Source organism: Chamaea fasciata, unplaced genomic scaffold (genome assembly GCF_029207755.1).
Source record: "Chamaea fasciata isolate MVZ Bird 193981 ecotype frontalis unplaced genomic scaffold, bChaFas1.0.hap1 SCAF_29, whole genome shotgun sequence".
In the NCBI taxonomy this organism is placed as follows: domain Eukaryota; kingdom Metazoa; phylum Chordata; class Aves; order Passeriformes; family Sylviidae; genus Chamaea; species Chamaea fasciata.
In genome coordinates this window covers 4,535,737-4,558,265 of record NW_027094114.1, presented here as the reverse complement: position 1 = coordinate 4,558,265, position 22,529 = coordinate 4,535,737, and the positions used below count along the sequence as shown (strand labels likewise).

General features: G+C 51.0%; 1 protein-coding gene across 1 annotated transcript; it reads right to left on the bottom strand.

The window, feature by feature from the left end:
• Positions 1–1,387: 1,387 nt before the first annotated feature.
• LOC136302497 (serine/threonine-protein kinase pim-1-like) lies at positions 1,388–18,532 on the bottom strand. Its single transcript, XM_066205971.1, has 8 exons — positions 17,972–18,532; positions 17,810–17,860; positions 17,238–17,604; positions 16,420–16,596; positions 16,070–16,164; positions 7,942–8,007; positions 7,145–7,389; positions 1,388–1,394 (listed from the first exon to the last, which is right to left on the bottom strand). Exons 1-8 carry the CDS (start codon positions 18,530–18,532, stop codon positions 1,388–1,390), a joined length of 1,569 nt encoding a protein of 522 aa, XP_066062068.1.
• Positions 18,533–22,529: the final 3,997 nt, after the last annotated feature.

Here is a 22,529-nt window from a genome sequence, read left to right as displayed (position 1 = left end):
TCCACCCCTTATTCTATTACCATCTACATCATCCCAAATCAATACCTTCCTTAAACTACACACACACACACATATATATATAATGAAATCCTACACATAGTTCTCACTTAAAATAAGGTCTCCTTGTGGTACACAGTGGGTTTCCCCATCCTTTTGCATCACCCACCAAGTGTAACCAGGTCCTTGAGCAAAGACAACCCCACGTATGGGTTTGCCCTTGCCCGAGGTGGGATTAATCCAAACAGTCTTTCCTAACATACCTCTCATGTGTACCACAGGGACCCTATCTCCATCCACTGTATGCAAGGATTCAGACTGGGCAGGACCAGCTCGATTGATGGACCCTCGGGTATTGACCATCTAGGTGGCCTTTGCTAAGTTCTGTTCCCAATTTTTGAAGGTCCCTTCACCAAGTGCCTTAAGGGTAGTTTTAAGCAGTCCATTGCAGCGTTCCACCTTCCCAGCAGCTGGTGCATGGTATGGGATATGGTATATCCATTCGATTCCGTGTTCTCTGGCCCAAGTGCTTATGAGGCCATTCTTGAAATGAGTCCCGTTGTCTGACTCAATTCTCTCAGGGGTGCCATGTCTCCACAGGACCTGCTTTTCCAGGCCCAAGATGGTGTTCCGGGCAGTAGCATGAGGCACAGGGTAGGTCTCCAGCCATCCAGTGGTTGCTTCCACCATGGTGAGCACGTAGTGCTTGCCTTGGCGGGTTTGGGGAAGGGTGATGTAGTCAATTTGCCAGGCTTCCCCATACCTATACTTTGACCATCGTCCGCCATACCACAGAGGCTTCACTCGCTTGGCCTGTTTGATCGCAGCACAGGTCTCGCAGTCATGGATAGCCTGGGAGATGCTGTCCATAGTAATGTCCACCCCTCGGTCACGAGCCCATCGATATGTTGCATCTCTCCCTTGATGACCAGAGGCATCATGAGCCCAACGAGCTAGGAATAATTCTCCTTTGTGCTGCCAGTCTAGATCAACCTGAGATACTTTCACCTTGGCAGCTCGATCCACCTGCTCGTTGTTATGATGTTCTTCATTAGCCCGACTCTTGGGTACGTGCGCATCCACGTGTCGAACCTTCACGGTCAGCCTTTCTACTCGGGTGGCGATGTCCTGCCAAATCTCAGCAGCCCAGATGGGTTTCCCTCTGCGCTGCCAGTTGGCCTTTCTCCAGCGGTCCAGCCATCCCCACAGAGCATTAGCTACCATCCATGAGTCAGTGTAGAGATAGAGCCTTGGCCACTTCTCTCGTTCAGCAATATCCAAAGCCAGCTGGACAGCTTTAAGCTCTGCGACCTGACTCGATCCACCTTCTCCCTCGGTAGCTTGTGCAACTCGTCGTGTGGGGCTCCATACAGCAGCTTTCCATTTCCGGTTAGCACCTACAATTCGGCAGGAACCGTCGGTGAAAAGGGCATATCGTCTCTCACTCTCCGGTAGTTCGTTATATGGCAGGGCTTCCTCGGCCCGTGTCACTTGCTCCTCCTCTTCTTCAGAGGATAATCCAAAGGTCTCACCTTCAGGCCAGTTTGTTATAATTTCCAGAATCCCAGGGCGATTCAGGTTTCCAATACGGGCGCACTGCGTGATCAGGGCGATCCATTTGCTCCACGTGGTGTCGGTGGCGGGATGTGTGGTAGGAACCTTTCCCTTGAACATCCTCCCCAGCACCGGTAGTCGAGGTGCCAGAAGCAGCTGTGCTTCAGTACCAATCACCTCTGAGGCAGCTTGGACTCCTTCATAGGCGGCTAAGATTTCCTTCTCTGTGGGAGTGTAGTTGGCTTCGGATCCTCTGTAGCTTCGGCTCCAGAATCCCAGTGGTCGTCCCCAAGTCTCACCCGGCACCTTCTGCCAAAGGCTCCATGACAGACCATGGCTCCCGGCTGCAGAGTAAAGCACATTCTTCACCTCTGATCCCGTCCTGACTGGGCCAAGGGCTACTGCATGAGCAATTTCCTGCTTGATCTGGGCGAAAGCTTGCTGCTGTTCTGGGCCCCAGTGGAAATCGTTCTTCTTGCGGGTAACCAGGTAGAGAGGGCTCACGATTTGGCTATACTCGGGAATGTGCATCCTCCAGAAGCCTATGGCACCTAGGAAAGCTTGTGTTTCCTTCTTGTTGGTCGGTGGAGACATTGCAGTGATCTTATTGATGACTTCAGTGGGAATCTGACGCCGTCCATCTTGCCACTTCACTCCCAGAAACTGGATCTCTCGAGCAGGTCCCTTGACTTTGCTCCTCTTGATGGCGAAGCCGGCCTTCAGGAGAATCTGAATGATCTTCTCTCCCTTCTCAAAGACTTCTGTTGCAGTGTTTCCCCACACGATAATGTCGTCAATGTATTGCAGGTGTTCTGGAGCCTCACCCTTTTCCAGTGCAGCCTGGATCAGTCCATGGCCAATGGTGGGACTGTGCTTCCACCCCTGGGGCAGTCGGTTCCAGGTGTACTGCACGCCCCTCCAGGTGAAGGCAAACTGAGGCCTGCATTCTGCTGCCAGAGGAATGGAGAAAAAGGCATTTGCAATATCAATGGTCGCATACCATTTTGCTGCCTTGGATTCCAGCTCATACTGAAGCTCCAACATGTCTGGTACGGCAGCGCTCAGTGGTGGTGTGACTTCATTCAGGCCACGGTAATCCACTGTCAGTCTCCATTCTCCACTGGACTTACGCACGGGCCATATAGGGCTATTAAAGGGTGAACGAGCCTTGCTTACCACCCCTTGGCTCTCCAGCTCACGAATCATCTTATGGATGGGGACCACAGAGTCTCTGTTGGTGCAATATTGCCGACGGTGCACTGTTGCTCAGGAGATCGGCACCTGTTGTTCTTCAACTTTCAGTAGTCCCACAGCAGAGGGGTTGTCTGAGAGTCCAGGCAAGGTACTTAGTTGTCTGATGCCTTCTGTCTCTAGGGCAGCTATGCCAAAAACCCAGCGGTATCCTTTTGGGTCTTTGAAATACCCATTTCTGAGATAGTCTATGCCCAAAATGCATGGGGCCTCTGGACCAGTCACAATGGGGTGTTTCTGCCATTCTTTCCCAGTTAGACTTACTTCAGCTTTCAGTACAGTCAGCTCCTGGGATCCTCCTGTCACCCCAGAAATGGAAATGGGTTCCGCTCCCACATACCTTGATGGCATCAGAGTACACTGAGCACCGGTATCAACCAGAGCTGTATATTTTTGTGGGTCAGATGTTCCAGGCCATCGGATCCACACAGTCCAGTAGATCCGATTGTCCCTTTCCTCTACCTGGCTAGAGGCAGGGCCCCCCTATTCCTGGTCATGGCATACATTGCTCTCTTCTTGTAAATATGTTTCTGAGGTTCCTTCAAGAGGATCAGTCATATCATCATTCCTGTACCGTCTGGAGTTCTGTGCACGAGAGACCGGAGCAACATTGATTCTAGATGGGCTCTTTGTGGTAGGTGTTTCTCTTTTCAGTTCACGCACCCGGGCTGCTAAGGAGGAGGTGGGTTTTCCATCCCACTTCCTCATGTCTTCTCCATGCTCCCGAAGAAAAGACCAGAGGTTACCTCGTGGTGTGTATCCTCTCTCCCTGGCTGGGGAGCGCCTGCTCCTAATGGCAGAGACTCTCATTGGCTCTGGTTGGATATGGTAAATTTCTTCCTTAAGTTCTTTTTTCAGTTTCTGATGGCCTTTTTCAATCAAGTTCCGGACTTGCTCAGCCAGTCTTGTTTCCACAGACGAGACATGGGTACGAACTGGAGCAGTGACAGTGTCCTCGTAAATTCTTAGTTTATTAGCCAAGACACCTACCCTGTCCTCACCTTCCCTCCATTGCAGTGTTGCCAGGTAACGTGAGTACATCTCGGGTCCAAGCCGTGCAAATCTCAACCACATCCGTGATGTGCACTGGACACCATCTGGGTTTTTAGGAAATCTCTCATCTTCTGAAAAAATGATTTCCAACACAGCCAATTCCCTCAGGCATTGGATACCTTGTTCTATTGTGTTCCATTTTCTTTGGTGCACTTGGAGGTCTTCTTTAGAAAGGTATCTATCCTTTACACTTGTTAGCAGTTGCTGCTAGAGGCTGAGAGGTTCTTGGCTTTTCCCAATTTTTTGGTCAATGACCACATCCCGGAACAATGATCCCAGTTGCCTGGCCTCACTTCCATCCAGAATGGTGTCATTGGCTGCAGCGTCCCACATGTGGAGCAGCCAGGTCAGGATGGACTCATTGGTCTGGCGGGTGAATTCCGTCCGCAGGTCACGCAGCTCACCCAGAGACAGAGAGGGAGTGATGATTTCTGGCTCTGTCTCTTCTGCTGATTGTGAAGGTCCTGCTGCATCCTCATCAGTCACTATGCGGACTGATTTGGTCCTTGATTTCTTCTTCTGAACGGGGGCAACTGCTACTGGTTTAGGCTGTTCCGGTTCAGTGATGGTTTGTGTGGAGATGCTGATGGCACCCTTAGTCCCTTTCTCCTCCGTAACAGTCTGCATAGATGTGGACACAGTTGCCTCACTTTTGGCTTCTTTCTCCTCTGTGAGGGTCTGTGTAGATGAGGACACTGTTGCCTTGCCTTTGGTTCCTTTCGCCTCTGTGACACTCTGTGTAGACACTGATACTGTTGCTCTGCTTCTTTTTCCCTCTTCCTCCAGAACACGCTGTATCACACTAGGTACTGTAAGCATGGTGCGGGCTGTGCAGAGAAGACAAAGCAGGACTAACAACAACATCATGCTGTCCTTGGCATCCAGAGGGTATTCCATATTTTCAAAAACTGCTGTGTCATGCCTGAAAAGCTGGAAAAAATCATTCTTCACCCCTCCCCACAGGGGCTGGGTGAGATTGTTGAGGCCCCAGATGTAGCATCCTAGACCAGAACAAGAAAACAAAAGTGGGTGTATATTCTGAATAATGTTCATTGCCTCGGAGTTTATCAAGCAATGGACATAATAAACCACTAAAGCAATTTTAGTACCATACCCTGGTCTACGCAGGAGCATTAAGACAGGCAGATAGTACCCCAGTTGTGGAAAAATATAGAGAGATAGATATAAGACACATGTAAGCATGTTGAGTATCATAGCGAACAGGTGTCTTCTTCAATACAAAATTGTAATTCTGACTTTTCTCAGTGCCTCGTGCCCCATGTTGGGCGCCAAAAATGTAGTAGTTTGAAGGCAAAACAAATGAGAGGCTCCAAGTCAGAGATGCAATTTAATAGGAAAAAAGGAAAGAAAGTAAAATAAAATAGATGCAATAATACAAAAGACCACTGACAGAGTCAGAATACAACCTGAGCGTAGTGATGGAAGCAGTCCAGATGAGGCGGTCTTCCTGAAGCAGTGATCCTGTAGAAAGGTCTGGTAGCTCAGGTCCTCTGGGAATCCAGTGGGTAAGCGCCCCTCTGGTGTTCAGAGTCTCAGCTTATATCCAGGCTGGAATGCTTGGTTTCTCCCTCTGGGCGGAGCATCCCACAATGGGATGGTGAGTCATGTGATAAGGCCTGATGGGCCCATTAACAGGAGGTTGTCCAGGAGGGGGTTATCTGTGAGCTGTGCAGCAAAGGTCCTGATGGGCCCATTAACAGAAGATAAACCAGAGTGGAGGAGGCAGGGAGCACTGCCTCACCTGGTTTCAACAGTTCATGAAGATGGTGATAGAATGTAATTCAACCCAGGACATGGATCCAGGCTTTCTGTTCTTTGATCTTGATTGCAGTGAAGGTAGTAAGAAGCACCTGGAATGGTCCTTCTCACTGTGGTTCCAAGGTGTTTTCTGCAAAAGACTTAACATATACATACTGGCCCATCTAATTCTCTGTTTTGAGCTCCGACCACATATTTCGCAATTTCTCTAAGTTGTCTATTCAGGGCCTCCATATACCTATGTAGGGTCTCTTCCCCTACTTGCATAGGTGTTGTTCCTTCTTGAACTGCATATGGCCTTCCATACAGTATTTCAAGAGGGCTTAGTTTCTCTTTTGCCCTTGGTTTTGTCCGAATTTGCAATAATGCCAATGGGAAAGCCTGGGGCCAGGGCAAATTTACTTCTTGCCCCAATCTCACAGTTTGTTGTTTAATCAAGTGGTTCATTTTTTCCACTTGACCGCTAGATTGAGGGTGGTATGGGGTATGCAATTCCCAATCTATTCCCAGGTGATTACTTATTTGCTGCACAATTTTTGAAATAAAGTGTGGCCCTCTATCTGAGGATATGGTGGCTGGAACTCCAAACCTCGGTATTATTTCTTGTAACAGTGCTTTGGTTACCTTTCAGATCTTAGCTGTTCTGGCAGGAAAGGCTTCTGGCCATTCTGAAAAGGTATCGGTTAACACCAATAGGTAACGATATCCTCCCTTCCTGGGCAGCTCTCTAAAGTCAATATGCCATTGTTGCCCAGGTCCACAGCCCTTCCCAATTTGTCCCACTTTAGGCTTTGGAGTATTTTTGGGATTAGTTTGGAAGCAAAGGCTACACTGACGAATTACTTGTATCACTGTGCCCTGCAATTTCCTGGCCATGATCCTTTCTTTTAAATAGTTATACAGGGCATCTATTCCCCAGTGTGTTTTCTCATGCTCCCTCTGTACTAATGCCCACAACAAATAGGAGGGTACTACAAGTTTCCCTTCTTCTGTTACAGCCCATCCCTCCTGGTTATAACTTGCCTTTTCTGCCTTAATGAGTTTCTTATCCTTTTTACTGTATATTGGCTTACCCTCAATAGAAATTTTTCCATCTGGAATTAATGCTGCTTCAATTGTCTCATCAGGTATCTCACCTTTTGCTGCTTCTTTTGCCTCTCTATCCGCCAGCATATTCCCTTCTTCCAATTCTGAGCTCACCTTCTGGTGTGCTTTGATATGCATGATGGCTACCTTCTCAGGTAATTGTACTGCCTCCAACAGTCTCAATATTTCTTGTGCATGTTTAATATCCTTCCCTTGTGAGTTTAACAGTCCTCTCTCTCTCCAAATGGCTCCATGGGCATGCACAACTCCAAATGCATACCTTGAGTCTGTGAAGATATTAATTCTTTTTCCTTCTGCCAGCTCTAGGGCTCGAATTAAGGCTATTATCTCAGCCTTCTGTGCAGAGGTGTTCGTTGGTAATGGTTTGGACTCTATTACCTCTCTGCTTGTGGTAACTGCATACCCAGCATGCCTCTTCCCACTGATGACATAGCTGCTCCCATCAGTAAACCAGGTTTCGGCATTTTCAAGCAGGCTATCTTTCAGATCCGGGCGACTGGAGTGGGTGGCTTCAATGCTCTCCAGGCAATCATGGATCACTGGTTCTCCCATACTTCCGCTGAGGAAGGAAGCTGGGTTCACAATGTTAGTTACCACAATCTCAACATCATCCTGTTCCACCAGTATAGCTTGGTACTTCAGGAATCTCTGTGGGGAGAGCCAATGCCCCCCTTTCGCTTCCAGGACTGTAGACACTGTGTGAGACACTAGCACTGTCATCTTCTGGCCCAGGGTGAACTTGCGTGCCTCTTGGATGTTCACTGCCACTGCTGCAATGGCTCTGAGGCACCCTGGCCACCCCTTAGCTGCCATATCTAGCTGCTTAGAGAGGTAGGCAACTACCCTTTGATACGGGCCCAGGTTTTGTGCTAGTATCCCTAAAGCGATCCCTTGCTTCTCGTGAGAAAACAAAAAGAATGGCCTACTTACATCTGGAAGTCCCAAGACTGGTGCTGACATGAGGGCTTTCTTTAGCTGGTCGAAGGCTCGAGCTGCTTCTTTGTTCCACTGAAGATCTCTGCTTCCTTCTGTGATCAAGGAATACAGAGGTTTAACAAGTAATCCATAATTATAAATCCACAGTCTGCACCATCCTGTGATGCCTGAGAAGGTTCTCAGTTCTTTCACTGTCTCAGGCTTTGGGGTCTGGCATATTGCCTCTTTGCGATCTTGCCCTAAGGTTCTCTGTCCAGCACTCACTTCATAGCCCAGGTAAATTACTGTTTGCCTCACCATTTGGGCTTTCTTCTGGGACACCCGATACCCCTGTAGGCCCAAAAAGTTTAGGAGGCTTACCGTCCAGTCCACACATGTTTCCTGGGTCTGGGTGGCTATTAGGAGGCTATCCACATACTGGAGCAACTGTCCTTCTCCTGGTGGAGGTTCCCAAGACTCCAAATCCTTTGCAAGCTGTTCCCCAAATATGGTGAGGGAGTTTTTGTACTTTTGAGGCAAACACACCATGTGAGCTGAGTTTTTCGTCCAGTTTTGGGGTTCTCCCACTCAAATGCAAAGATTTTCTGGCTGGCTTCATGGAGAGGGAGGCAAAAGACAGCATCTTTCAAACTTAAAACAGTAAACCAGGTTAGTTCAGGGATTAAACGAGTTAACAATATATAAGGGTTAGCAACTCCTGGATACAAGTCTTCAGTTATCTTATTAACAGCCTTTAAGTCTTGTACTAGCTTGTATTATCTGTTAGGCTTCTTCACTGGCAAGATAGGAGTGTTAAAATGAGACTGACACTCTTTTAGTAGTCCTATCTTCAAATGTTTTCAATAATTGGACTAATCCCTTCTCTGTCTTCCTTCTTTAGGGGGTATTGTTTAACTTTTACTGGCTGCCCTCTTTCCTTAAGTTTGACCTATACTGACAGTGCATTCTTCGCCCTGCTTGGTATGTCAGAAGCAAACACCCCAGGAAAAACTTGATCTAATATTTTCCTGAAATTCTCTTCTTCATTGGCAACTTCAATTTCTTTGGTTATCATTATCAAGCTTAACAGCTCTACATATTGTTGATCTTTTACCTCCAAAATAATTTTCCCATTCTTAAATATTATTTTTGTCTCCAGCTGCTCTAGCAGATCTCTTCCCAAAAGTGCAGAAGAAGCTTTAGGCATATAAAAAAAATCAATGAATTCCCCATTGTTTTCCAATTTATACTTCAATGGTTTGCAAAAAATAAGATCTCTCAGATTGGCCAGTCGCTCCTTTTACCACAACATAGTCATTGGTTACAGGTATTAGGGCCATATTCAGCACTGAAAATGTTGCCCCTGTGTCTATTAAGAATTCTCTCTTTTTTTTTTTTTTAATGCTTTTTGATCTTATTCTAATTCTTAAGTTTCACTTGGTATTCTTCTGGTACAAAAATATGCTGGCCACACTCAACTTTAGGAATTTGTACTGGTTTCTTTAAGATCTCTGAAATCCCATTTTCCAGCAACTCAAACATTTTACCGCTGCGTAGGCTTATAGTTCCACTCTTAGGTACTAGCCACCTGTACCTTTATCGGACCCACAAGCCTTGACAGACTGCACCACGAAGCACAGTCTGCTGATTACAGTAGCAGCCCCTCCTTGGGCAGGGAACTTTTCTGAACCAGCCTCCCAATTCTTGTGCCTCCTATTTCTGGGCATATATCAAAATCAACACAAGAGAGAAAAAACAAAGAAACAAAACTAAACAAAAACTAGTTTGTTAACCTTAAAAAGGAAAAAGTTAGCTGTACTTTCAGCTGTTGAGGAAAGAATTACAGTTAAAAAGCAAAAAAAGGAAAAATAAAAACAAGGCTTGAGACATAAAAAGCAAAAAAGAATTCTTTTCAAAATAAGGCTCGAAGCATTACCTGTTGTGAAAAGAACTTATGGTTAAGAAAAGGATAAACGTCTTTTTATTAAAGCAAACAGACAAAAAGCAGAAACAGACAAACGAAAACTTTTCCAATCAGTCAGGCACAGTTTTAGGCTCGCAAAGGAAGCAGCCAAGGTGGCGGGGGGGAGATCCCCCATGATTCTGAATACATTCTTAAAATCCACGGACTTCGGCTGGGACACAGCACAGACCCTCCTGCAGGAAAGCGGGGGCGGGGCTCGATCCCACACTCCCCCTTCGCTCTTCTGCAGTCGAAGCCGAGGACTACAACACTTCGTAGATATTATCACACACTCTGGCAATTGCAAACTTCCATTCGCCAAAAATCCCTCCACGTTTTACAAAGAGCTGGGAAACATAGCCTTAGGCTGTGAGTTCAGCCTGTTGTCTGACTACCAAGGTGACACTAAGTACCCTTGATCACCGGCTATGTCAGGCATGGATGCGAAGAGATGGAAAAAAAACCTTCTTTGCCTGTTTTGTTCCCTTTTTTTTCCTTCTTTTTCTTTTTCTTTTTTTTTCCTTTTTTTTTTCCTCTTTTTTTTCTCTCTACAAACAGTAAACAGCTTATTCACTCACGACGCTTTTCTACTGAACGACAAACTGATTGAAGTCACACTATCAGTTAAACGATCAAAGCTAGCACACAGCCTTCCCGTGAGACGCCACAGCCTTCCCAAATCCCTCCGCCTTCTCAGACAGAGGTATCCCTCTGCCAATCAGCGGGGGTTTTAAAATCTCTTACGTGTTCCAAAAACACTTACAGAGATTAGTAGCACATTCCAAAATTACACAAACTGAAACGACTACTTCACAAGATTTCACAAACCGCAACACAAACGGTACAAAATTGATCCACAATCACAAAACCTCGGGATCACCAAACAGACACAGGTCTGTCCGCAATACACACACACACATCCAGTGCGCGGGACCACGACTCAAGACGGGACCCTTTGCATCTCAAAACTCAGATTATGCATTACCATGCATTATGCACTAGCCCCTCAGATTATGCATTATCAAGGTGCACCTTTAAACTACAAGCCGAAACCGGAGCTAGTACTGCTTTAAAACCAACAAGACCCAAGACCGGCGGCTCTGCTGCCGCCGTTGCTGCCCCTCCACTCGGGATGCAGCCACCAACTACCAGGTTCTTTACCTGGAAACAAAACAACCATCTACAATACTCCGCGGAGTTTTTCCAAAACTCATTCAGGCCTCGGCTTTGCATAAGACGTCTCTTATGACTTACAAGCTGCCTCTATTCAAAGGTACCTGTCTTCAGTATTTGTTCTTTATTTTATTTTTTTTTAAACACACCTTTTTGTCCATAGTTCCAGCAGGCTCTGGTCTGTCTCCGGGGGTGTCAGGGGGGTCGCAGGAGCCTTCTACCCAGAAAATCCTGGGGGGCGCCCAAAAGGGTCCTAGACGCCGATGGCCCCCTCGGCGAGAGAGAGCGTCTCCTGGCTGGCTCGCCAAAATGAATTATTAAAAAAATATGAATATCGCCCTAATGCCGATATCCAAAAGACTCTCTAACAGTTTAAAGTTAGAAAGTGTATGTTTAATTACAACGCCGGGCAGCGTGCGGGATAGCTCCCAAACACACGCGCACCTACAGAAGATCACAGGGTCTTTTTATGTACAGAAGTATTGAATACCCAAAATACAAATGTATATTCATGACTTTAGTACATCCCATTCCCCGCTTCGTATGGTAATTAGCCAAAAGCTATTAAGCATGCGTGGTTTGTTCTTTGAAATGGGGCGGTGGTCTTTTTTATGGGGCAGGGTCTCAAAATGATGAAGTAAGTGAGTCTTCTTCACTTTGACTTTTTAACCTTTTAGTGTTGTTTGACAACTGAATCCTGTTTTCCCAGGAGTATTTGATTTATGAATTCATTGTCCTTCTTGAAGCCTATTGATTAGTCAGAATATACAAACATAAGTTGACAGGCCTCATGATTTATCAGTTCCTTAAATCCGGCTTCTGCTTATCAAAAGGGAAGTCTACCTGTCTTACTTCAGCAATATCTGGTTAAACTAAAATCTTTAATTCTTCAAAATTAAAGTTTCAGTGGCCGCAGGCTACGGCGCTGATGACGAGGCCGTTGCCCAGGAGGGCAGCCAGGGAGATGCCCAGGAAGAGGCAGAAGTGCAGGAGCTGCAGCTGCCGCGTGTCTGCCAATGCCAGCAGGAGGAAGTGGCTGATGGAGCGGCTGTTGGACATTTCTTCACCCTGGGCATGGTGGACTGTTGAAAGAAGACATTGAGAAGCTGTGACAGATTTCCTTGATTCAATCCTATTTTATTAGGAATTCCCTCAAAAGTATTTCTGTTGTTTTGCAGAAAATTCAGTAAAGTTTTATTTTTGAGTTCATTTTTGTGCTGCTTAGTTACTGCCACATCTTCAGCATTGCTCTCAGCCTGAACACTGGGGAGCCCAGAGGGAAAACAGAGCCTGTGCCCCAGTGCAATCAGACCAGCTGGTCCTGCACAGATACCCTTTGCTCATTACACCTCCCTCTACTTCAGGGTGATTGGACTTAAACCGTTCTTGAAAACTAAACTGGACTATCTGTAAGCTGTAATTTCAAAATTAATTTCCTAACACTTTTCTCTCCCTTTTTTTTTTTCTGTGTTGTTGTATAGGAAGGGATATCCAGGGCTTGTCTTGCTCTCTACTACCTGGAGTTGTGCCTACTGGGAGCTGTTTCTCTCTATCCAAGCCTTGTCCCTGCCAGTGCTCCCAGAGCCCAGCCCAGCCCTGGGGGCTGAGCTCAGCCCTGCACACCCCTCCCAGCCCAGGCCACTGCCCAGGGGCATCTCCCTGGCAGCAGGGCCTTAAGGGCAGCTCAGACCAACAGAGATGCTGCAAGCCAAGGTGCTGCTGCTGCTGTCTGTAGGTAGAGGAGAGTGAGGAGGCACTTTCTGAGGGAGATCTGAGACAGATCTGCTGATGCCCAGGGTGACAGTGCAGGAGTCTCAGTGACACAGGCAAAGCTGACAGCCCTTTCCCTTTCCTTTAAGACAAATCTGAGAGCAGTCCTGGCCATGCAGCACCCTTTCCACAGCAGGAGGAGTCTGCCCTGCCGGGGTCACTCCTTCCACCTCCAACTTCACCCCACGGTCCATGAGGATCTCCAGGCAGGCTGAGAGCTGCCCTTAGCAGGTGGCAGATCCCCTGGCCTGGCCAAGAGCCCTCAGGGCTGCAGCACCTGCTCTGCACAACAGCCATATTCCTAAGGAACCAGCAGCCCATCCCAATGAATAGGGTGAGTTACACTGATGGTTGTCAATTCCATTTCCTGCCTAGAAATCCTGAAACTGCTTCTGAATGCTGCTCCCCTCAACTCTTGGACACCGACCCACACAGAGCTGGGAAAAAAAAATCCCCTGGCCACTGGCTTACAAGTGAGTTATGTCAAAGTTAGAGCTCTGTGGGAAATCTCTATCCATCCCTATCCTTTTAAAATATCTGTATGTGGGGGTGTGCATAGATATGTCTTGTATGGAAAGGAAGGAGTGCAGAAGCAACATGACTGACACCTTCACTCTGTGTTCATTCCATACCCAAGGGAACAAAGATGTTATGGAATCCCTTGTATAGATAGACCCTTCAGTCCATGGGTACAGAGACATCCCAGAGCCCCTGGCACACACAGACCCTTCTGCCCATGGGTACAGAGACATCCCAGAGCCCCTGGCACACACAGACCCTTCTGTCCACGGATACAGAGACATCCCAGAGCCCCTGGCACACACAGACCATTCTACCCATGGGTACAGAGACATCCCAGAGCCCCTGGCACACACAGACCCTTCTGTCCATGGGTACAGAGACATCCCAGAGCCCCTGGCACACACAGACCCTTCTGTCCCTGTAGGACGGAGCGCGGCGGGTGGGGGCGGTTGGTGGGCAGCGAGTCCTGCATAGCAGGCAAGACCCGGCTCCAGCCCTGCCAAGGCTCAGTGCCGGCTCCTCTGAAATGGGAAAGCCCTTCAGCCTTGGCCCTGCACAGAGGGGCACTGCTGGCCTGGCAACACTCGTTGTCTTCCCCACGAGCTGCAGGAGATGAGAACACAACACTTGCAAACACTGACTGCAGGCCACAGCTCTGGCTGCTCCCCATGAACCTCGGCTCTGGCACCACTGTCTGCCCCAAGCTCCAGGGGATGCAGTGGGAGCCCGGCTGGGCTCTGCCCTGGGGCCATCCTGCAGGGACAGCTGCAAACAGGGAGCATTTGGTTGCCACAAACAGCCAAGCCATGGGTGGAGGGCAGCTGGTCCAGCCCGGACTGCACTGCTGTGTGCTGTGCTCTGGGCTCCCCGCAGAGGGGACTGTACTGGTGTGCCAGAGGAGACAAAGAAGCTTCATCTTCAGCCTAACTGAGGTGGGTGGGTGGGCCAGGAAGAGTAGGGTGGCTCACGGGACTTCACAGAGCTCATCCTGCTGGAAGGATGAGGAAAAGGGAGTGGGAACTCAGCAGTGAGGAGAGCTGAGGGCAAGAGAGCAGCTCTGAATGACACTAAAATGCCACCAGACCTCTGAGGCATTGCTGCCCCTCAGCCAGTGACAGGATGAGTCCCTAAGCCTGGGGCTCGGTCTTCCTCATGGTGACGGGCACCAAGGATGGCAATAGTGTGATGGAGACTGCAATTAGCTGGGCACTCACTGGGGGAAAATAGGGAGCAGTTGTGAAGGAAAATGCAGGTGGGGGACAGAACTGTTCAGAGAAGGGCTGAGCTAAAGCTTGAGCAAGCTGAAAAATGTCATTTGGCATCACTCCAGATTGATTTCATTTCAGAAGGTATTAAACAAGTTTATTTTGGGGGGGTGTCATGTTTTTCCTTGGAGATGCACCCTCTGCAAACTTGAGCTGCATTGCCAAAATGCTCAAGGCAAGTCTGCTGCAGGTCACACCGTTTCTTCTTTGGCTGATCCCGGCCCGGTGCTGAGCTCCAGCAGAGCCCTGGCAGAGCCCAGAGCAGCCTCAGCATCCGCAGAGCCCGGCTGCAAGGACAGAAAACAGAAACTGCCCGTCAGCTGAAGGCTCCTGTGCCCTTGTCCCAGCCGCCCGCGGTGCCCAGGCCATGCTGGCCGTGCTCAGAGCGGGGCCCAAAGCTGCCCATCATTGCTGCCTTTGGCAGCAGAGCAGGAGGGCAGGACACGTGCCCAGCCTGCAGCCAGCCAGGGCAGATCCACCTCCCCAGCAGCTGCCCAGAGCAGGATGCTCCTGTGCTGGCTGCCATCTCCCAAAAGCTCTTACCCCACCCGTGCCAACAAGACGGGGACACACCTCACGCCATCCGATGCGGGAAGAAAAGCTGCTCCCAAACCACATCCCCAGCCTTCTCCTTCATCCACTCCACAGCTGGTCCCAAGCACTTCCCAGTCAAGACTGGACACCACCTAGAAGGCTTCCTTTAGATAAAAAATCATCAAATTAACAAAAAGAGATTACAGACAAAAAAGGGAAAAGAGGGAAAAGGTAAAAGATCCTATCTCTGTCAGAGGTTGAGGAAGCCCCCATGCCCTGCATGCTAGGGAAAAACCCACCCACCAGTGAGGGAAGCCCATGCTTTCACTCTTCCCCCCCTACACTGCCCTCCAAAATAATGGTGATCCCAAAGAAAACAAAGGGAGTGGAGCAGCCCAAGTCCTTCCTTGCCGGCAAAGCAAAGCAGCCGAGCACAGGTTCTGGAGTCCCACCTCTGCTCCCACCTTGGGGGTTGGTTTGTGTCAGGCTGGCTGCCCCAGCCCCAGCCCAGGGCATGGTGGGGGGTGGCGGCTGTTGGCAGGGCCAGGAGCCGACTCCCATTTCAGAACCACCCCAGCCCGTGCCCCCAGCCCTGCCAAAAAGCAGCTTGGCAGCCCACTGAACAATCAGTTGCATCAGCCCCAGTAAAGGGGGGAACCTTTGGTTCCTGGCCAGGCTGTGCAATGCCCAAATCTGGGAGCATCCCCCTGTGTGTGAACTCATCTGCAAATTGGCTGTGGAGCCTGGCTTTGAAGAAGGTGCCAGAATTGAAGTCCATCACCTTCAATTGCTGGTGGCCAGGTTCAGGAAGAGGTTGTCATCCTTGTTGTCATCCTCGCTGTCTCCAGCAGCAGCAGCCCCACCTGGTCCAGCTTCTCCAGGGGCTCCTTCTCCTTCCCTGGGGGTGAGACCAGGCTGTCAGTGTTCTGCCCAGGGCCCCAGCTGTCAGTGAACCAGCACAAGCCAAAACAACTCGCACGGCAGCCACCAGTGGTGGGCAGAGCAGCTCAGCTCCAGCACAAGGGCTGCCTGTGCCCACCTGATGACCCCTGTGCAGTGACACAGGCAGCACAAAAAAGTCTGGGTTTCTTTGCTTCTGATTGCCAAGGCATGTGTGCAGCTGGAACTTACCAGGGCCCTGCATCAAAATGAGCCTGTGGCTCTCTCCCTTCTTCTACTCCAGATGAATATCCTGCATCCAAGGATCACCAAAAAGGTCTTCTAATGAAGGCCTTTCCATGTCATCCACGGATAAACAGCACCTGATGAGATCCTTGCACTCTGGGAAGAGAAACCAGAAACTGCCAGTCAGTTGGAGAAGGCCCCTGGCTGCTTTGCCCCATATTCCCATGCCCAGGCCATGCTGGATGTGCTCAGAGCTGGGCCTAAACTTTCCCATCAATTCCCTGCTTTGGAGGAGAGCAGGAGAGCAGGACATGTGCCACCTCCTCAGCAGCTGCCAGAGCAGGATGCTCACGAGCCAACTGCTGTCTCCCAGCACTGGTATTCCCCCCGTGCCCAGAGATGAGGATCCACCTTGAGAGAGCCGTTGTGGCAGCAGGAGCTGGCCCCAGCTGATGTTCCAGCCACTCCTGAAAGGGTGCTGCCCGCAGACCATCTGGTGCAGGAGCATGCCCAGGGACCAGATGGTAGCTGGCTCGCCATAGTACCAGCCAAAGTCGGTCCATTCTGGGGGGCTGTATGCTGGTGTTCCTATGGAATACAGATGGAGTTCATCAGGGGGATGCTGCTGCTCCCAGAGCCTGGCCCCAGCATCCCTGGGCAGGTGGGGATTGCCCCAGTGGCACATGGTGTGACCCGCTGCCTTCCCACCAGGACCTGGGACTTGTGTGAAAAATTGCCATTGGAAAAGAAACCACTGGTGTAGGAAAAGGGTGGCAGAAGCCCTGGAAAGGCCTGGCCAGAACAAGAAAAAACCCACTCAGAGCAGGAGGAAAACCATGCCTTCCTCCTCCCTGCCTGCATTGCCCCAAATAACATTATGAACACAAGACAAAGAAGGCCATAGGAGCAGTCCAAGCCCTTTCTCACCTGCACACCAAACTGGCTGATGCACAGGTTCTGACTCCACGCTCTCTGATACCCCCACCCACGGGTGTTTCTGTTGGGCTGGCTGCCCCAGCCCCAGTCCTGGGCAGAGTGGCTGGCAAAGGCTGCCAGCAGGGCTGGAAGCTGGGCCCCAACCCACCCCTGCTTAAAAGCAACTCACCTGAAGTCTCAGTGCCATGACTAGCAGCAAAAGGGAGAATCCCCACTGCCACACCCAGGTTGGGCTGTGAGATGTTGGGCCATGAGATGTCAGGAGCTGGGAGCACATCCTTGCATGGGCTCACCTGCAAATTGAGTGTATGCCGTGTCTTGAAGGTAGGTGCCACAGCCAAAATCAATCAATTTGGCCTGCCCGGTGGCCAGGTCAACCAGGACGTTCTCTGGTTTGATGTCTCTGTGCAGGACCCCGCAGCTGGTGCAGTGCCGCATGGCCTCCAGCACCTGGCGGAACAGCTCCCGCGCCACCTCCTCGGCCAGGAACCTCCGTGCCCGAATGAAATGCTGGAGGTCCTGACACGGCTCCGGGTCCTTCAGCACCATCACGATTTCACTGGGGAGCTCAAGCCACTTCAGCAGCTGGATGACACCAGGGAAGCCAGTGGAGACCCTGTCCAGCAGCACGATCTCCAGCAGTGCGCTAGTGCCGTTGGGCTGTGGGAGGACCATGATGCCGTCAGTAAGGCTGAGGCCGTGCCAGGGGTGGGGAAGCCCTCACCCAGCCCGGGATGTTCTGCACCCTCCGCTGGCCCCACGCCCGCTCTCCTTCGAGGCATCCTGGCGGCTTCCACTCTGCCGGGCCTCGGCTCGTCCCCGCCCGGCACGCCCCGGCTTTTCCCGCTGGCCCCCGCTCACTCACCAGCTCTCCCCAGTGCCGGACGCGGTTCCGTGGCACCCTTTTTATGGCCACCTGCAAGCCAAGGGGAGCAGCGGGCTGAGCTCGCTGCCCACGCTGCCCAGCCCCATGCTCTTCCTCCTCCACCCTCCTCCTCTTGCGCCCGCCGCCAGCCCCGCCGTTCACCGGTGCGCCGTCCGAGAGCCGCGTCCCTGCGAAGACTCTTCCGAAGGTGCCGCGCCCCAGCAGCAAACCCAGCCGGTACTGCTCCTGAAGGCCCTGCTGCACCTTCCCTGCCGGCGAGACGTGGCTGTCAGTTCTCGGCCCGGGGCCAGGAACAGCCCCCGAGCGCCCCTCAACCGCCCCGGGCCGGGAATCCCCAGGCGTTCGCTCCTGGCAACGCGACAGCGGCAGCTCGGGGCCGGCGGCCACGCTGCCGAGCAGCGGAGCTCGGGCCGGGGAAGCCGCAGAGAAGGCGGCGGGAGCGGCCGTGCCGCATGTGTCCTCCGCGGGGCCCGGGAGGGGCCGGGGCCGGGGCCGGGGCGAGGGCCGGGGCTGGGGCTGGGCTCGGCACAGGCGGAGGCAAAGGGCGGCGATGCCGCCGCAGCCCCAGGCACTGATCCTTGTCCGGCACCACCATCGCCAGGACAGCCAGAGCCCGGCGGAGGCGAGACCACGGCGGGAGGCCCGGGGCCAGGGGCGGGGACAGGGCAGCCCCGCCCGGGGCCGGGGGCGGGCCGGGGGCATGGCCCGGCCCTGCAGGGGAGAGGGAGACTGCGAGAGGACGGGGACACCGAAACAGGGAGATCGGGAGAGGGTGCGGGACTGCGGGAGAGGGAGAGGAAAAGCAGGAGGAAGTCGACAAAAGTCGCTTTTTCTGCTGATGCTGCCGCTGCTGCTGCCGCTGCTGCCGTAGCAACTGAAGCCCCGGGGCCGTTTTTCCCCGGGTCCGTTTGTTCGTTGGCCGCTCAGCCCCACGCCGAGCCCCAAGCTCCCCGGGGGCAGCCCCGAGCCTGTCCAAACACGGGAACTTTGCCCACAGTAGCCAAGACCCAGAGTCTTGACTCCTGCACTGTGGCAGAGCAATCCCCTTCGTTGCTGCTGTGCATTGTCCCTGCTGAGGGTCAGACACTGTCAGAGCACGTGTTGGGGGTTGGGTTTGTTCCTTCTTTCTCTGGGGAATTTTTTCCCCACGGGTTGCCAAGGGGACCGGGTGTTGGATACTTGAGAGTGCTTGGCTGAAACAAAGAGGTGGACAAAAGGTGGAGGGGGGAGATGACGCAGGTAGAGGACAGGGCTTGAGGCAGCTGCGTGCTTTTCTTCTTCCGGCGTTCGGGAGACGCGTGTCGGCCGCTCCTCGAGGATCTCAGCCGCCGCAAAGCACGCCGAGCAGAAGCTGGGCCGCTTTTCTGCCTCGCCTTCGAGCTTCTTCGGCGCTGCTCCTCTTGCTGCATCGTGACCCTGCACTCCCTGCGCTGCCGGGACATCCTGCCCCTGCCTGCCGGGACACCCTGCCATCCCAGCTACCAGCCCGGGACTTTTCCACTGTTCCAGCTTGGTGCTCTGAGGATCCTGCAGGGACACCGAAACCAAACTGCCCTGGGTTTTGTGAAACAAAGCCCTCAAGGTTCTTGGTACTGTTGTCGTTTGTCATTAATGCTGTAGTTGTTTGGTGGGGGGGGAGTTTTTTTTGTGTTTGTTTGCTTTGTATTACATACTAGTAAAGAACTGCTATTCCTATTTCCCAAATCTTTGTCAAAGAGCCTCTGATTGTAATTTTACCTAGCAGATACCTGTCTTCCTAAACCAAGACAGCACGTTCCCTGAATCCAGAATTCGTACCTGGCCCAAGCACTGCACTTGTGTCTCCAGCATTGCTTTCCAAGAAAAACAGGGGAAGGCAAATTGTGTGTAGCTCATGGTATTTTACAGCGTCTCCAACTTGCCAAATCATGGATCTTAGAGGTGAGATCCATTTGTAGTTCATGGGATGGAGAAGTAGTGCAAGACGGAAAAGGGGAGCATCAAAATCATTTGACAAGGACATCTTTGATTGCTTCTTTACATTTTCATTTCATTTCTTAAAAGCTCCTTCAGTTTTCCTAGAATCTTCTCCACACTCCTGTCTGCTCTTTCCAAGAACACTTCCTGGAGAACGAGGTGCAGCTTCTGTCACAAGACGTGCCACCAACTGCAGCTTCCCTTGGCTTTCCACACCGTGTGTGCAGTAGGATTCTTGCAGCAAAGCAGGACAAATATTTGAAGAACTTGACAGCTTGTCTGTTCTTTTCCTTGTGGACTTGGGAGTTGTGCCCTTGGTAAGGTTTTCATTGTTACCATTGTACCCTAAGAAAACAGGATGGGGTACCAGGGGAACCTACTGGGACTCTGTTATCATCCACCCAGCCAGGAAGAAGAGGTGGACAACTTAATCTATAAGCAGCTGGAGAATGTTTCAGGATCACCAGCCCTTGTTCTTGTAAGTGACTTTAAGCTGCCAGATATCTGCTGGGAACTTAATGCCGCAGGAAAGAGGCAGTCCAGGAAGGTTTTGGAGTGTATGGAGGACAACTTTTTGTTGCAGCTGGTGAGTGAGCCCCACCAAGGGAGGGCCTATGTTCGACCTGTTGTTTGCAAATAGAGAAGGGCTGGTGGGAGATGTGGTGGTTGGAGGCTCCTTGGGACACAGTGATGATGAAATTATAGAGTTCTCGATATTTGGTGAAATCAGGAAGAACATCAAGAAGACTTTTACACTGGACTTCCAATCAGCAGACTTTGGCCTATTTACGAGACTTATTCAGGGAGTTGCTAGGGAAGCAGCCCTTAAAAACAAAGGAGTCCAGGGAAGGTGGGCGTGCTTCAAAGCAGAGATCTTGAGGGCAGAGGAACAGGCTTTCCCTGTGTTCCAAAAGATGAGCTGACAAGGCAAACGTCCAGCCTGGATGGGCAAGGAGGTTTTGAAGGAACTTAGGAATAAAATAAGGATGTATCATCTTTGGAAGGAGGGTCAGGTCAAGGAGTATTTAAGGGGATTGCTAGGGCATGTAGGAAAAGTGTTTGGGAGTCCAACGCTCAATTCAAACTTAATTGGGCAATTTTGTACAGGATATTAAAAAAAAAGTTTTTCAAATACCTTAACTGCAATAGGAAGGCCAACCTTAGCTCTGTACTGGATGTGGGAGGGAACTTAGTATCCAGGAGGAGGCATTCAGCGAACTGCTGAGCTGCTTGGATGTTCATAGATCAATGGGCCCAGGTGGGATCCACCCCAGGGTGATGAGGGAGCTGGCAGATGAGCTTGTGAAGCCGCTCTCCATCATTTACCAACAGTCCTGGCCCACTGGTGAGATTCCAGATGACTGGAAGCTGGGCAATGTGACACCCATTCACAAGAAGGGTGGGAAGGAGGATCCTGGTAATTATAGGCCAGTTAGCCTGACCTCAGTACCTGGTAAAGGTCATGGAGCAGTTTATATTGTGTCATGGCCAGGGTATCAGAGCCAGCCAGCATGGGTTTAGGAGGGGTAGGTCATGTTTGACCAGTTTTTATGTCTCCTTTTATGGCCAGGTGACCTGTGTGGTGGATGTGGGAAAGGCTGTGGATGTTGTCTGTTGGGACTTCAGCAAGGCCTTAGGCACTGTCTCCCACAGCACGCTCCTGGAAAAGCTGGCAGCCCACGGCTTGAACAGGAGCACTCTTTGCTGGGTTAACAACTGGCTGCATGGCCGGGCCCAGAGAGTGGTGAGAAAGGGTGCTGCATCCAGCTGGCAGCCAGTCACCAGGGGTGTTCCTCAGGGGTCTGTGCTGGGGCCAGCTCTGTTCAACATTTGTATTGATGACATGGATGGGGCTATTGAATCTCTTATTAGTAAATTTTTAGATGACACTAAGCTGGGAACATTTGTCGATCTGTTTGCAGGTAGGAGGGCTCTGCAGAGAGACCTGGAACAGTTGGATGGGTGTGCAGAGTGCAACAAGGTGAAGTTTATTAAGTCCAAGTGCTGAGTCCCGTATTTTGGCCACAATAACCCCTGCAGTGCTCTAGGCTGGGGACGGTGTGGCTGGACAGTGCCCAGGCAGAAAGGGCCCTGGGGGTTCTGGTCGACAGCCAACTGAACATGAGGCAGCAGTGTGCCCAGGTGGCCAAGAAAGCCAATGGCACCTGGCCTGAATCAGGAATGGTGTGGCCAGCAGGAGCAGGGAGGTCATTCTTCTCCTGTACTCAGCACTGGTGAGGCCACACCTCGAGTGCTGTGTCCAGTTCTGGGCCCTCAGTTAAGAATAACCTTGAGATGCTTAAATGTGTCCAGAGGAGGCAACAAGGCTGGTGAGGGGCTTGGAACATAACTCCTGTGAGGAACGACTGAGGGAGCTGGGGTTGTTTAGCCTGGAGAAAAGGAGAGTCAGAGATGACCTTATCACTCTCTACAACTCCCTGAAAGGTGTTTGTAGTCAGGTGGGGCTTGGTCTCTTTCTCCAGGCAGCCACTGACAGAACGAGAGGACAGAGTCTTAAGGCTGCACAAAGGGAAATATAGGTTGGAAATTAGGAAAAAGATTTTTATGGAAAGGGTGATAAAGTTCTGGAGTGATCTGACTGGAGAGGTGGTGGCATCACCATCTCTGGATGTGTTTTAAAAAAGACTGGATGTGGCACTAGATGCCATGGCTTAGGTGAGGTGTTGGGACATGGGTTGAACTCAATGATCTTGGAGGTCTCTTCCAATCTAGTCATTTTGTC

Bases quoted from the DNA above. Each gene is read 5' to 3' on its own strand.
- LOC136302497 (XM_066205971.1), bottom strand. From the start codon at position 18,532: ATGCCCCCGGCCCGCCCCCGGCCCCGGGCGGGGCTGCCCTGTCCCCGC. The intron at 17,605-17,809 runs GTGAGTGAGCGG...GTCCTCCCACAG, and splicing joins TCCGGCACTGGGGAGAGCTG to CCCAACGGCACTAGCGCACT. The intron at 16,165-16,419 runs GTGGATCCTCAT...TTCTCTTCCCAG, and splicing joins GCCACAACGGCTCTCTCAAG to AGTGCAAGGATCTCATCAGG.